This window comes from Notamacropus eugenii, chromosome 1 (genome assembly GCF_028372415.1).
Source record: "Notamacropus eugenii isolate mMacEug1 chromosome 1, mMacEug1.pri_v2, whole genome shotgun sequence".
Classification (NCBI taxonomy): domain Eukaryota; kingdom Metazoa; phylum Chordata; class Mammalia; order Diprotodontia; family Macropodidae; genus Notamacropus; species Notamacropus eugenii.
In genome coordinates, this window is record NC_092872.1 from 479,254,440 (window position 1) to 479,269,655 (window position 15,216).

The 15,216-nt window shown below is 48.0% G+C and overlaps 1 protein-coding gene and 1 long non-coding RNA gene across 6 annotated transcripts in view; one reads left to right on the top strand and one right to left on the bottom strand.

The window, feature by feature from the left end:
- The window catches only part of PIP5KL1 (phosphatidylinositol-4-phosphate 5-kinase like 1), a 26,784-nt gene extending 14,202 nt beyond the window's left edge, over window positions 1-12,582 (bottom strand). For 2 of the 5 annotated variants that reach the window (XR_011972215.1, XR_011972214.1), the window contains exons 1-12: window positions 12,484-12,582; window positions 11,577-11,732; window positions 11,066-11,299; window positions 10,276-10,326; window positions 8,415-8,569; window positions 7,812-7,936; window positions 7,662-7,696; window positions 7,522-7,577; window positions 6,225-6,337; window positions 5,694-5,847; window positions 3,678-4,124; window positions 1,214-1,340 (exon numbers count right to left, since the gene is read on the bottom strand). Coding sequence is in view for 1 of the 5 variants with exons in the window: in XM_072632537.1 (XP_072488638.1) it covers window positions 3,767-4,124; window positions 5,694-5,847; window positions 6,225-6,337; window positions 7,522-7,577; window positions 7,662-7,696; window positions 7,812-7,936; window positions 8,415-8,569; window positions 10,276-10,326; window positions 11,066-11,299; window positions 11,577-11,732; window positions 12,484-12,513 (1,467 nt within the window). In the remaining 4 variants the exon portion in view is untranslated. Of the gene's footprint in view, window positions 1-1,213; window positions 1,341-2,742; window positions 4,125-5,693; window positions 5,848-6,224; window positions 6,338-7,521; window positions 7,578-7,661; window positions 7,697-7,811; window positions 7,937-8,414; window positions 8,570-10,275; window positions 10,327-11,065; window positions 11,300-11,576; window positions 11,733-12,483 lie in introns of those variants that run through there. The other 3 variants (XR_011972217.1, XR_011972216.1, XM_072632537.1) reach the window with 3 other exon arrangements.
- Window positions 12,390-14,563, top strand: LOC140519495 (uncharacterized). Its single transcript, XR_011972218.1, has 2 exons — window positions 12,390-12,821; window positions 13,370-14,563. It is a non-coding gene; the product is annotated as an uncharacterized lncRNA (long non-coding RNA).
- The last annotated feature ends 653 nt before the right edge of the window (window positions 14,564-15,216 follow it).

Consider the following 15,216-nt stretch of genomic DNA (forward strand, 5'->3'; position numbering starts at 1 on the left):
TTTGGATATGTTAAATTTGAGGTGCCTAAGGGACATCCAGTGGGAGATAGCTAATAGGAATCAGTGACATGGGACTAGAGGTCAAGAGACTGTACAAATAGATCTGGGAGTCATCTGCATAAAGATCATCATTAAATCCATGAAAGCTAACAAGTTTACAAGGAGAGAGGGTGGAAAACAAGACAGGAAAGCCCTGCACAGAATCCTGAGGTACATTCTTGCTATGAAGTGTGGACATGAAATATAGTCCTTATGTCTTAGAATCCCTAGTCCTTTCAAGAATCTTCAGATAGTGTCTTCTACACAAATACCCCAACTCTGAGCTGATATCCTCCCCAACAATATTACCTTGTATCTATTTTGCATCTACATGCATATATATATATATATATATATGTAATATACTTATATATTGTCATGTCTTCTCCAATGTAATATAAGCTTCTTAAGAGTAGGAACCATTTATCTCACTTTTGTGCTTACAGTCCTAGTGGATGGTATAACGATTGGCACATAGGAAGTTCAATAAACACTTGTTGATTAAATGATCCAAAAAAAAGCATGAAGGAGCAGTGAGGAAGGTAGGGGAGAACCAAGAAAGAGCAATGGTCTGAAAATGGAGAGTGAGAAAAAAGTTTCCAGAAGGAGAGGGGAGTCCATGATGACAAAGACTACAGAAAGGTCAAGAAGGATGAGGATGGAGAAAAGCCTATTGGATTTGGCAACTGACTTTGGAGAGAGGAAGAAAGCACTTTACAAGCCTTGGAGCAGTATATAAATGGGGGTTATTATTATCTTTCAGATAGGGGCTAGACTTAGGGTTTCATCAGTGTAGAGAACTAATGAGAAAACTCCTTCTAGCAATAGTCACCTTCTCTACAACTTATGGTCTTAGTTGCCTAAAGCACTGAGAAATTAAATGACTTGCCCAGGGTCACACATCCCGGGCCTTGAATGCAGACTTTATTGGTTTCTAAGGCTGTATTATTATTAGTCCCTAAGGCTAAAGATTTACAGATTTAAGAAAGTCATGTCCCATTAGCTCTCACAAAACTTGGCTTTGATACAGGGCCACTAAAGTCCAAATAAAACTCCTAGTTTCTAATAAATTTATGTATTAGAAAAGGATGAAGCCACAGTGGAGAGGCTGAAGAGTCACCCAAGTCACATAATAAGCTAAAGATAATATAGAGAGAAATCTCAGAATTCTTACCATTGACTTCCTCCAATTACAGTTATCCTTTCTACATCAAGACTTTCCTCATCGAAGTTTCAATATATCCCGGGTCAGCATTAGAAATTAAATGGGAATTTTGGGGAAGTTTTCTAGAAGCTGCAGACTACATGCCAAAGCCAGCAGAAGACAACAGAAAAAGTTTAGAAATACAGAAATGCATTTATATATATATATTATTGTATAACATCAACATATTTAATCTTTTAACACCATAATATTTCAGATTTATCTGGTATAGAGGGACCAAAAATTTTGTGGATTTCCCATACTGAGGGGGACACCATGCTCCTAACACCCCTCCTACCACTACCACCTCCATATCCTCCTCTACCCCTGCAAAGTGCAAGGAATAACTGTATCTCTCCCCATTTTATAATCTTTCTCATCAGGATCAGAATTAAATGGAGGGCTTAAAAGTAAGAAAATTACTTTCCTTTTTTGAAGCTGCACTGTGACTCACCCACCCCTTTAAGATAGCCTTTCTATCTGCTGGGCCCACCTTATCCTTGGCTGGTGTAACCAGAGGCAATCTTGTTTTCTTTACAAACCACACCAGCTAATATAAAAATATCCAGTGTAGAGCTAAGATTCTACCAGAACAGCTCATCAAAGCTTAGAGATCATCTGAGGTTTTCAAAAGGTAGACCAGTAGAGCTCAAGTTCTGGAGGCTCCTGCCAAGCCAGAGAAAGCTGTGGACCAGTGGTGGACAGCAGGTCTGTGTCCCTGGAATACCTCGCCTAAGTTTGGGAAGGTTCATCATGAGGATGATTGTTCAACATCACATATGGCTGCTTGCCTTGGAATGCTGTGCAGGGGGTGAGGAGCTCTTGGTTTTATCAGCCCAGTTTGGAGCACAGGCACCAAGGAAGGCAAGGAGTTCCCAGACATAGCACTCCCTGGAGTGACCCATTCAGCCTCAGCCCCATCATTGACAGACCATTTGAGCTGTGCACAACTTTTGGGAACCAATCTCTCCCAACTGGTGACTGGTGAGGAGTATGGACAGTACATGAAAGGCACAGCTTACTATGAGGACTGGCATGGCATGTGAGTGTCAGTATACCCTCTATCACCCCAATTTCCTAATATTACTGCCACAAGAGAAATTAAGATCTTTTGAGAGGGGTGAGGGTTTGTAACAAATGGAATTTTGACTACAGTACTAGAGATTGGCATCATAGGGAATCCTCCAGCAGAACAGTGGTTGTTGTTGCTGAATCGTGTCCAACTTTTCGTGACTCCTTTTGGGATTTTCTTGGCAAAGATACTTGAGCAGTTTGCCATTTCCTTCTCCAGCTCATTTTATTTTACAGATCAGGAAACTGAGGCAAACAGGATGAAATGACTTGCCCTGCGACATACCGCTAAGTGTCTGAGGCTAAATCTGAACTCAGGTCTTCCCAACTCTGGGTCCCGGGGCTCTAGCACCACCTAGCTGCAGAATGGTAGACTGCGGGAAGTCAAGGACTACCTCATTTTTGTCTATCCCAGCATCTGACACTCATTAAGTGCTTAATAAATGCTTGTTTATTGATCAGCCAACCATAGACTGATGAATTTTTTGGACATAACAATTCTCAAACAGAGAAAGGTCGCTACACCATAGCAGTAAAGAAAGTACTCATCCCAAAGATGACAGGTTCCTTATGTAGCAAAATATTTGGTATATTGCTGTAACGTCTCCCCTCTTATTATCTCAACTTACATTTATCTTCTAAGAGATGGAGGGAACAATTATTATTATTTTCCTCATTTTAAAGAAGGGGAGGTTGAGGCATCAAGAGTTGAACAGCTTGCCCAGGGTTACACAAGACAGGGTCCCGATACCTGAATATGAATCCCACTCCACCTCTGCCACCTCAACTCCACATACTTCTTCACAAAGGAATCATTTTCATAACCACCACCAACAAGAACCCTGTTCCCTGCACTTAGGGAATTATTCTATTATTTTCTTCCTCTTCTATTCCCAGGCGATAGGCTCTGGGAAAGCAGCAGATGGATTAGGAGGGTGAGGCCTTCTCCCAAGGGTCACTTGCCATGCTGGGGGTTGGATAAGAGACAGAGGGGTTTCCCAGAAGTCATTCTCTTATCAGAGCCTGCTCAAACCCATCATTCAGACATGAGCAAAGAAGGACGTGGTATATAGCAAGCCCCTGGATTTTCTCCTAACCAGACCACGAAATCGAAGAGCTGGAATGACCTCTGAGTCTATTAAATCCAACACCCTCATTTTACAGAGAAGGAAACTAAGGCCCAGAGGAAGGAGGCAGAGATGGAACTAGAATGGCAGGTGTGCTGATTTTCAGTCCAGTGCTCCTCCTGCTACATCAGGTTGTTTCCTGACCCTGTTATCTCCCTAGCATCTTGGGATGTTTGGAAAGAAGGAAATAGGAATCGGGAATGTAGAGAAAACCTCATTCCACGTGCACAGCCTACCATGAGGGAGTCTGATCTCTTTGAGCCAAGGCTGCCTCCTGGTGGTGGAAGGGAGAAGCCCATGGTGGGAATTTTCTGAGGAGACCCTGTCACACGGTGTGAGTGTTCACCCAATGGCAGAGGCGGCTGGCGTAGTGGGTAGGGTTGACGGTGGAGAAGGAATGGCTGGGGTGAAAAAGAGATTTCCACAGGAACTCTATCCGCTTGCGGAGATTGTAGACGGTGAAGAAGTCTATGATCCCTATAAAGTAGCGATGTTCTGGGCCATCCAGGGTGTGTAGGGCATTGGGGACGTCACGCAGGAGCCGGCAGTTGTGGGCAACTAGGTCGTAAGACCTGCCATGGCTCGACAAAGCGATGTCAGTGCCCTTCAACAGACGCTTGGCTAGCTTGTTGGAAACTACATAAGGCAACGATGAAGCCTGACCCCGTGCCCCGTGCACAGACCTAAAACGGAAAGGAGCAAATTAACAGCTAGGTGGAGCCATGGAGGATGAAGATACTAGGCATCAGGAAGACTTGAGTTCTAATTTGGCCCCAGAATCTCTCTGGCTGGGTGACCCTGGGCAAGTCACTTAACCTCTGCCTGCCTCGTTTCCTCAGCTCTAAAGTGGTTCTCAATTGCATCTGCATCCCCAAGTTCATCAAATTAGATAATATTTGTAAAGCACTCAGCAGTGCTGGTGCTTAATCAACACTTGTTGCTTCCCTCTCTCTCCCATAGGCGGCCTAGGTTCTTTTCTCAAGGAAGCCTTTCCCAAAACAGTTCCTCCGTTGTCCTCTCATTGTGTCCTTTTCACTCTTCCTTTCCAGTCTCTTACATCCATCTCATCTGCTCCACTGACCCTAGAATCACAGAATCTCTAAACTGAACACACCCACAGAAATCATCGGGTCTAACACAGACCAAAACATCTCTCACAACCGATCAACCAGCCTCCACTTGTAGACCTCCAATCATGGGGAGCTCATTGCCTCTCTAGTTTTTCCTCAACTTCCTTAGGAAACCCCATTATAAGACATGTGAGTATTGCTATGGCCACAAGGCTTCTATTTATCCTCTTACTTCAGGGCAGGCAGAGGTGCAGAGAACGGAGCACAGGACTCAGAGAGAGGAGAATTTGCATTAAATTACTGCCTCCAAAAGTTCCTAGGTGTGGGCAAGTCATTTAACCACTGTCTGCCTCGGTTTGTTCATCTATAAAAAGAAGATAACAATGCACCTACTGCCCAGGATTATCATAAGCACTTTGTAAATCTTATAGCACAATACAAATGTTAAGCCATTATCGCTATTATGATTTCCCATGCTAAACATCTGTGGTTCTAGGATTCATTCTGAAGCTAGAAGGAACCTGCAAAATTCATTAATACAGTCCATCCATTTTCTAGATAAGGAAACCGAGGTCAGAAGAAGTAAGATGATTTGCCTAAACTAAAGTCACAGAGTCACAAAGCTTAGTTTCTTCAGCTGATACTTGTGTGGATGGGTTCAAATCCCTTCACTGTCCTGATGGTTGTCACCTAGGTCCTCCTCATACCTCAAGTAGTGGATGCTACATGGCCTCTGCCTACAGTCTTTCAAATCCTCCCTCTGATTCCCTCGGACCCTGCTCCCACCCTCAAACAATCACAGAACAGAGAGCTGGCAGGCAGCACCTAGTCAGGTGTATCCCTGAAACAAATCCCCCCATACTCTGTCTGACAAGTGGTCACCCAGCCCCTGCTCAGAGACTGCTATTGAGGGGGAACCCACCATGCCCAAGTAGCCCACCCTCCTTCCAGATGGCTCTCATCATTCAGAAGTGTCCCCTCACATCAAGCGTCAGTCTGTCTCTTTGCAACTTGTACCCACTTTTCCTAGCTCTGACCTCTGGGGCCAAGCAGAGTATGTACAGTCTGGTTTCCACATCTCCACCCTTGAGATCTTTGATCCCAGCTATTACGTCCTTCACCACCACTCTCATGTCTCATCTTCTCCAGGGTCTCTCCTGCTGATTCCCCAAGGTGGCTTACCTGACTAAACGATTCATGATATTTTTCCTGGAGTGCTTCTCGTCCAAGTGGAGCTTCTGAAAGGCTATCAGGAGGCTGTAGTCCAGGACATTGAGGTTACGTAGGAAGTCTGTGTCCAGCTCCATCTGCTTGATAAACCAGTTCTTCTGGGACCCTGTGGAAGTGGGTTAGGATCACAGAGCAGGGTGGGTAGTGTAGGTGAAAAGGAATCATGAAGATACCCTAGGTCTTTCTGGGGCATTCAGGACAAAGCAGAGGACAGGGAACAGACAGAGATGGCAGAGCATTTATCACCATCTCACTGGGGTCAACTTGAGGCCCAGAGTGAAGGCTTTGCCACTGTTTTCTCTCTCCCAGCAGCCTCCTGCCACAGTGGTGAGAGTAGAGTTTACCCCAGCTGGTACCTGATGGCTCTGACCCCCTGCCCTCCCAAGCAGAACTACGCTCCTAGGAGGACTGAGAGGCTGAGGCCATGGATAAGATATTCAGGGGCACTGAGTGGTAAGTACCCTAGACCAGGGGCTGACTCACCCAGGGAGATGGTTTTTCCTTCAAAGTTGAGATCCTTTAGCACCACGAAAATGTGGCTGTCCTCAGGCGGAGGATCTGTCCAGCGGCTCACTCGACACCCTTTAATGTCATACCTGATCAGGCAAGGGGAAGGAAGGAAGGCAGGGAGTGAGGAAGGGAAGGAGGAGGAGGGAGAGAGGGAGGGAGGGAGGGAGGGAGGGAGGAAGGAAGGAAGGAAGGAAGGAAGGAAGGAAGGAAGGAAGGAAGGAAGGAAGGAAGGAAGGAAGGAAGCATTTATTAAATGATGACTAGGTACCTGGCATTGTGTTAAACACTTAATAAATTTGATTAGGGGATGTATGTGTCCCTGAGATAGGGCACCTTAGAGGGTTCAATGGACAGACAGTTCACAGAGTCTCAATGAAAGAGTGGCTTCCCTTCATATGATCTTTCCCAAGAACCCCTCAGGGAGCCTGACTAACAAAAAAGACCAAGGAAAAGGCTCCAGGGAAGGGGGGTGGGCGGAAAGGCGTTGTTTCCTTCTTTGTCTTGCTTCCAACAGTCTGTCACAGGGCCAGATCCACACTTAATGCTCAGTCAAGTTCGGTGCATGCATTCTAATGCTCCCTTGTCTATACATAGAGCTGCACAGCTAACAAAGCAGATCCCCATCACTCACTTCATTTTACCCTCAAGACAGTCCTGTGAAGGAGGAGGGAGCATCATTTTACCATTGGGGAAACTGAAGTGGAGAGAGGCTGATTTGCCAGAGGTCAGCTGGTCATAAGGTGGCAAAAGGAAGATGGGAAGTCAAGTTTTCCCACTTCTGTTCTATCCAGTCACCTCTGCCTCCTACCTTCCCTGGCTTCCTTGTAAACTCAGCTAAAATCTTAGCTTCTGCAGGTCTTTCTTGGTCCCCGTTATTTACATATCCCCACCCCCATCCCACCCCTGCCATGAGCTCTTTGAGTTCTACCATTTCTGTGTTCTCAGGTTTCCTCCAGCTGGGTCATTCTGGTGCCCTTCGAGGGCTTAGTAGAGAAATATTGGGCCAGGGCTCCTGAGACCCAAACTCCAGTTGGAGCCTTGACACTCGTAAGACCAAAGACAGATCTTTTAGCTTCACTAGGTCTCACTTTACTCTTTTGGAAAATTTGAATAACAAAACTTGCACTCCCTACCTCACAGGGTTGTTGTATCCCTTAAAGTATGACAAAAATGTGAATGGCTAGTACCAAGAGCTCCAACACCCATTCTGTGGGGGCACCTTGGATAGATAGGCTTGTGGGGATGGAACTCTCTCTGTCTGCCCACCAACCTTTCGGAAACTCGATCATCAGGATAGAAGATGCTCTGCATGACGATGAAGTATTTCTGGGAGAAGGGGAAAGGGAAGAGGGGTCATCTTCTGCCCTCTTCTTCACACTCCAAATCCCCCATGCCCTGAACATCCCCTACCTTCTTTTCCTGGGCCACCTTGATGCTGTGGATACCTATCAGGAAAGGCAGACAGAGACAGAGAGAGAAAGAAGAATGAGTGATAGGGAGCCCAAACAGCAGCATCCCTGTCCCCTTAGAGCAGCCTCCTCAGACAGGCCTGGGTCCTACCCAGAAACTTGACAAGCAGGGAATGGGGGTATTTGTGAAGGTGATGAATGTAGAGTGCCAGTTTGGAGAGCAGGAACTGGATCTCCCACTTGTTTTGGGTCTTCAGGAAGAAACGCTTGTCATTTCTGGGATGGGAAGAGACCAAGAAGGGTCAGAGGTCAGAATCAGGCCCAGCCTGGAGCACTGGCCATATCACCCCTTATGAATTTATTCTCTCACTCTCCTCTCTCTCTCTCTGTCTCTCTCTCCTTCCCTCAATTTCCCCTCCCTTTTTCTCTCCATCACTCTCTGACCTCTCTAATCCCTGGATTTCCTCTAATCCCAGCCCAGCCCCTCCCTCTAAATTTTACCCACTCTTCCCTCCACCCTCCCCACCCTCCATACAAAGAGTCCCCTGGCCAGAGCTCCTCCCAGAGCTCCAGCACTCAGAACTCTGCTCTCTCCCTATCAAGAACCACATATGTAGAAGGATGCAGCACACAGATAATTGAGAGCTCCTAGGACCAGCCTGTCTGCCTGCCCTTAGCTGGTTCCCCAATATCTATCTTTCCTAGGGCCCCCTTTCCTCACCCACCCCCACCCCCCCTTTGATGTGATGCTCACGTCAAGAAGAAGTTGGCTTTGCTCTTGGAGTTACTGATGAACTGTAGGAAGCATGAGCTGGAGCTCAAGGAGTGCTGGTAATCCTTTTCTATCAGGCCCAGGAAGTGGCGAAGGTGGGCAAAGACAGGGCCTGCCATGGTGACCATTTCAAAGCCCTGAGTGGGAAGGGCCAATGAAATAACGTAACAGAGCATGGTATATGCCAGAATTCCAGGGCAGAGATGACAGGAGAGCTCTGGGATTACCTTGCCCCCCTCCCCCCCTCAGAGCACTGATTGCCAAGAATGCACAGTTTAGCCTAATAATAAGTAGCATTTATATAGCACCTTACAAAAATATTCCACTTGTTCCTCACAATAACCCTAGGAAGCAGATGCTATTATCAGCCCTATTTTATATGTGAAGAAACTGAGGCAGACAGGAGTTAAGTGACTTGACCAGGGTCACACAGCTAGTTAAATGTCTAAGGTCAGATGGATGATATCAGCTCTACAACCTTGGGCAAAGTGTTTAACCTCTCTGTGCCCCAAGCAACTTTCTAAAACTAGAGGCAGAAAAGATGCCAACATGCAGTGTAGAATGTCCTCACCTAGTCACTCTATGAAATCACAGGTCCCTCTCTCTTTATATATGTATATGTTGTACCCCGAAGAATATAAGCTCCCTGAGGATGGGGACTTTCTTATTTTTCCTTTGTTTTTCCAGGAACTAGTACACTTGGTACACAGAAGGTGCTCATAAATGACTTATTAGTTGACATGTGCATGTGAAACACATGAAATGTGAACGTGTGTATACGGGGCTCACATAGTGTAGACACTGTATGGGAGCATGCTATATTAGCATGCACATATGTGAGAGTTTATGTCATGTCAGGTCTGAATGAATCAAGTTTTTTTTTATGAAAACTACAGAGAAGTGAGCTAGGTGGTGCAATGGGTAGAGCACTATGCCTGGAATCAGGAAGACCTAAATTCAAAGCTGGGCTCAGACACCTACTAGCTGTTTGACCCTGGCCAAGTCATTTAGCTCCTGGCTGCCTCCATTTCCTCAACTGTAAAATGGGGATAATACTAGCACCTACCACCTTGAGAGAGAATAATTGTGAAGCGCCTGGCACAGAGCAAGCTCTATATACAATTAATTACTGCTGTTGTTATTAGGAGTGACATGAGATTATATTTGTAAAGTGCTTAGCACAATGACTAGCACAGAGCAGGCACTTGATAAATGTTTATTTCTCCTTTGTTATCATGACATGCCACATTATCATGCACTGTGTGAACATGCATGTTGTGCAGATGATGTAAGCACGGGCCCATACAACATGCATGTGTGTGTGGTCTTGGGGTTGCTTCTACAATGTGCACATTTGAATACACACCTCCTATCTTAGAGAGGGTGACTAGCATGTTTGAGGGGTCATATGTTGGACATGCAAATAGAGAAGTCTCCTTTTATGAAGGGAATGTGTTCTGTGAAGTTTGGATTCAGCCATAGGTGGCCTCGAGGCTGCAGGTTCCCCATCCCTGGGTTAGGCCAAGGGGAAAGTGGAGCATCTGGGCCAGAGATCTGTCCTGAGGGTTCCCCCAGTAACCCAGCCCTACTAGGACTCATCTCTTGACGGGTCTGTGGGGTTTCCCTACAGCTTTCCCACCCATCATTTATGTGTCCTGCCCTTCCTAACTATTCTATGAGGGAGACAGGACAAGGATTATTATAACCACTTGAGAAATGAGGAAACTAGGACCACCCAAGGAGAAATAAATTGTCCAGGGTTATTTCCAAGCCCTAGTTTAAATCAGTGGCACAGTGAGGGCCCCTCCCCCACCCCACCTCTAGGGATTCCCAAAGCTCCTACCTCGTGGGGCTGGGTCATTACAGATGTATAATCTTCCTCCTTTAAGGGCAGCTAGAGGGGAAAAACAGACAAAGGCTTGGGTGAAATTGTTGCCTGCCACCTCCATTTTTAGAGGACTTTCAATCCCACTCTCAGCTCAATCCCATTTCCTGTCCTCGGGTGTCCATAGAGGGTAGGAAGGAGAAAACCCTGCCTTCTAGGGTGGCTAGGAAAATGGGAGGGGTGAACCTCTGAATCCTGCCTTTCTTACTTAGCCCCTCCCACAGCCTTTCTTTCTTAGCCTTCTCCCTGACTTTCTTCCTCTTCTCTTTCATCAATCACAGGAGAAGACAGTTCCTTTCCCCTACACTGACTCATCCAATTGCCCAGCTCAGCCTCTGTGCTGACCTGTGAGCTCTGGGATTTGCTGAGCAGGCTCTCGCAGGGTCCCAGGCCTCGGGGGAGGCCAGAGGCATGGGGCACAGTTGATTTTCCCGTGGGCAGAGGGCAGGGTCAGACTGGAGGTGGGAGCACATGTGTGTTTTTTTATTCAAAGAATCACAGACTGTCAGAACTGGGGATGCTGACACTAAAAGGGATATCTGAGACTATCTCAATTAGAGTCTGACCTCCTTTTAGAGATGAGGAAATTTAGGTTTGGGGAAGGAAAATGGTTTTCCACCAAGTAAACAGCAGAGCTGGGGCTGGAACCCAAGATCTCCTGCCATCAGTTCTTTGTGCTATCTCTCCCCCACTGAATGACACCCCAAAGCACTCAGTCCCAGTGGGTCCTCTTCACAAGCGGGCTCACCTTGGAGGGGAGGTCAACGGACACCTGGATGGCATCCCGAAGCCCTGCCTTAATCATGCACATCAGCTTGTAATGCTCATGAGTAGAGTCAATTTCAAAAAGGCCCAGTAATTTCCACCTCTCTCTTATGAGCCATAGCAACCGCCGAAACAAGGAGCGACCTCGGGAAAAGCTTTGGCGGCCAGACCTGCCGCTGGTGGCCCCCTCCTGTGAGCGGACAGTGGGAGAGGCTTCCTGGGGAAGGGACATACAGTTAAGGCATAGGAAAGATGGGACCACTGGTCTTTGATTTCAGAGTGTTGAAACGGGGAAGAAGAGGGTGCTTGTCCCCAGGTGTTCCCGCACCTCACCGTCTTCCCTGCCCTGTGCCACAGCCTCTCACATCCGGGGCCCAGCTCCCCCCACTCCCTTTACCCAGTCCACCACCTTCGATGGCCCCAAGCCCAGAACTCTCCACTGTTGGTCACCTCTGGGTTATGCTTAGGTGCCTCTCGATGGCTACCTTCCTCACCTGTTCAATGGCTGCCTTTCTCAACTGTTCAGTGGCTGCCTTTCTCAACTGTTCAGTGGCGGCCTTTCTCAACTGTCCAGTGGCTGACTTTCTCAAATGTTCAGTGGCTCGGGGTTTGAGATGGGTTTCCTTGGGAGAACCATGTTTTCTCCGCACCTGTCCAGAGAAGACTCAGCGAGTCGGGGTCTTGTACAGAATGAAGGGGAGGGTTTGCAAAAACCCAGGTAGACAGCTCCCTGGGCCGCTGCCCCGCAGCCAACACACGTCTGTTTTGTGGTGCCCACTTTAGGGACCAGAAGCGCTAGTTACGGATCCGGAGTTTGCCCGCTAGGGCAAGAAGGGGGTCGGCCCTTCTGGAGAGCAGGACACGCAGGTTCGTGGTCAGCCCATCTTGAGGTGGGGAGATACAAGGAGGGGGACGGCCTTCCCTGGTGGGACACACGCCAGGGTCGGAGGGCTCCGTCTTGGGCTGGGGAGGATGGAGGTGAGGTGGGGTCCAAGGGAGGGTCTGCATTCCCGGGGGTTCGGCTGCGGGGGCTCGGCGGGGGTTCAACAGTCCGCACGGCGCACACCTGGGCGCAGCAGGCACTGACACTGGAGCGCCGCGCCGAAGCCCGGGCAGCCCCCAGCACTGGCAAGCCGCGATGCCCGCACCTGCGAGGGCACGTGCACCCGCGCGGCGCGGCTCGCTCGTGCACTACCTGTCACCATCCCAACAGCGGAGCCCCGCGATGCCCGGCCAGGGGCGCCGCCGCCCCCGCCCGCCCACCCCGGGGGCGTCCCGCGAGCCCCCGGCGCTGTCTAGGCGCCCGGAGAGGCGGGAGCCGGGCGGGGCTGGGGGACCGCAGCCCGGGCTGGCCGGAGCGCATCCACCCGGCCGGCCACCCGCACGTCCGCCCGGACCTACCTTTTTGTGATGCGGTGGCCGCTCCGCCATGGCCCCCGCGGCCGCTGCTGACGCTCCAGGCGCCACAAAGCCAGGGCTCGCGGCCTCGCTCGGATCTTTTGTCCCGCCCCCCCAGCCCATAGGCCCCGCCCCCACAGGCCCACAGGCCCCGCCCCCGCCGCCTCGGGCGGGGATTCCCCGCTTCGAGCTTCCCGGTGAGAGCCCCGGATTGGCTAACTGGGGAAACGGATCTCTGCAGGGTGGGGGTGGAAATGGGCAAAAGCTAGAAGGCGGGACTCCTGGGTGCTTGCCTGTTCCTCGCCAGCCATAACGGGAATCGGAAGAGCTGGGTTGGAGTCGTGAGTCCCTCCTGTATCATCTGCCCGACCTTGCGCTAGCCTCATCAATTTCCCGGGCCTCAGTTTCCCCAAACCGTCCCGTGGGATTAGAGACCTGGAGCTGGGAGGGTTCTTAGAGGCCATTTAGTCCAATCCTCCCCTTCGCTTTACAAAGGAGGAAAATGAGTCCGAGAGAGCTCACGGAGGGTGTGAACAGCAGAGCTGGGCCTCGGACTCAGGGTCCCCCTTCCACACATCACCCCACACCTCCCAGACCCGTCCCTTCCAGGATGAAGATTCCGGGGTTTCCTGGACGTGTCTCCTCTCCCTCTCCTTCCCCTTCCTCACCCACCTGCTCAGGACCCCAGCCCCAAGCTGGACTGCCCCTTGGTGGGATTGTGGGGGTGCCCTGAGGCCTGCGGGGAAGGGAATGAGTTCAGTAATCTGGGCCTCAGTCCAGGACCTCAAACCCAGGTCAGGTCGTTAAGGGAGTACGTGGGAGGTCCAAAGATTTCTGATCCTGGTGGTCAAATTTAGGATGGTGCAGAAACCGACATCACCTTCTCTAGGGAGAGGACCTGAAGATACTACAGTATTATGGAACTGGAAAGAACTGCTGAGATCTTGTATTCCACAGTATACTTCTTTACAAACGGAGACACTGACTTGTCCGGAGGCAGCAGCTCCTAGTGCCCCCAAAGGCTGACCACAAATTAGTCAAGTCAAAGGATACAAACAATGTTCAGAGAAAGAAATCTAAGCTATCAACAGCCATATTAAAAATGCTAAATCACTGATAATTGGAGAAATGAAAATGGAAACTATTCAGCAGCTCTACTTCACACCTATCAGAAAGGAGAATTTGACAAAAATGGAAAATGACAAATGCTGGAGGGGCTGTGGGAAAACAGGTACATTCATGTGCTGTTGGTGGAGCTGTGAACTGATCCAACCATTCTGAAAAGCACTTTGGAACTATATCCCACCCCTCCTCCCCCAAAGTTACTGCATTGTACATACTCTTTGGCCCAGCAATACAGTTACTGGACCTAAACTGAAATCAAAGAAAGAGGAAAAGAACCCCACATGCACAAAAAATAGTTTTTGCCCCAGTGGCAAAGAAATGGAAACTGAAGGGATGCCTGTCAGTTGAGTAAAAACTGAGCAAGTTATATGTGATGAGATACTATTCTGCTGAAAGAAATGATAAGAGATATCAGAGAAACTTGTGAAGACTTGTATGAACTGTTGCAGAGGGATATGAGCAGAACCAGAACAATACATAATTATAACAATACTATAAGGTCTTCAGAAAAGTGATCAACATAAAAGCTGACCAGGATTCTAGATAAATGAGGAAGAAAGCTACTCATTGCATAGGGAGGAGATAGATGCAAGATCCAGAGACCCACATATCTGGACATAGCCAATGCAGAAATTTGTTTTGTTGAATGAACATATTTATTGCAAGGGCTTGGTTTTCCAGTGGAATACAAAAGATAGAAAATACCTGTTAACTGAAAATAAGTCTTTTGAAAAGAATGCATAATCTCCTTGAAGGCAGGTCTTTGTCTCCCCAGTATTTAGAACAGGTTAGGCACATCACAAGTACTAAATGAATGCTTATTGACTGCACTGATTCCAGAAGATTCATAATGAAACATGCTAGCCACCTCCTGAGAGAGGAGGGCAGAGTGAGACATACATACATTTTTGGACACAAACAATTTGGGAATTTGTTTTGCTTGAATAGACATATTACCAGGGCTTTGTTTTTTTTTTTTCTTTCTTCCAACTTGGAAAACTCTGGAATTGGAATGCAGAACAAAGCAGATTATTTTATTTTCCTTTTTGCTTTGTTTTCTTTCTTATGGTTTCTGCCATTCATTATAATTTTTCTATGCAACATGACTAATGTGAAAATGTGTTTAATAGGAATGTATATGTAGAGCCTACATCAGATTGTATGCTGTTTTGGGGAAAGAAGGGGTAGGGAGGGGGAGAAAATTTTAAACTTATGAAAGTGAATGTTGAAAACTAAAAATAAATAAACTGGAAAAAAAACTGACAGAAAAAAAAAAGGCAGCACAAAAAAAAAATAAATAAACCACCAAAAGGCTGGGCACAGCCACTGATGATTCTATCCTCAGGATCTATGAAAGTCCCCTCTCCCCACCCCACCCCCCTTGGAGACATCCTGTCTGAAGATGTCATATGGCTGTTTGGCCAGCTGAGTCCCACTCTAACATTTCTTGGATGTAGGTACAGGCTGGAGTAGGGAGGAGATTCCAGATGAAAAGAATCTCCATATTGCCAGGCTTCCCCATCCACCTCTTGACCCTTCTCTCTGAGCTACAAAGCCCAGCTGGGTTCAGACTTTACTTATATCACCCCCAGTCCCCAGCTGACTGAGAAC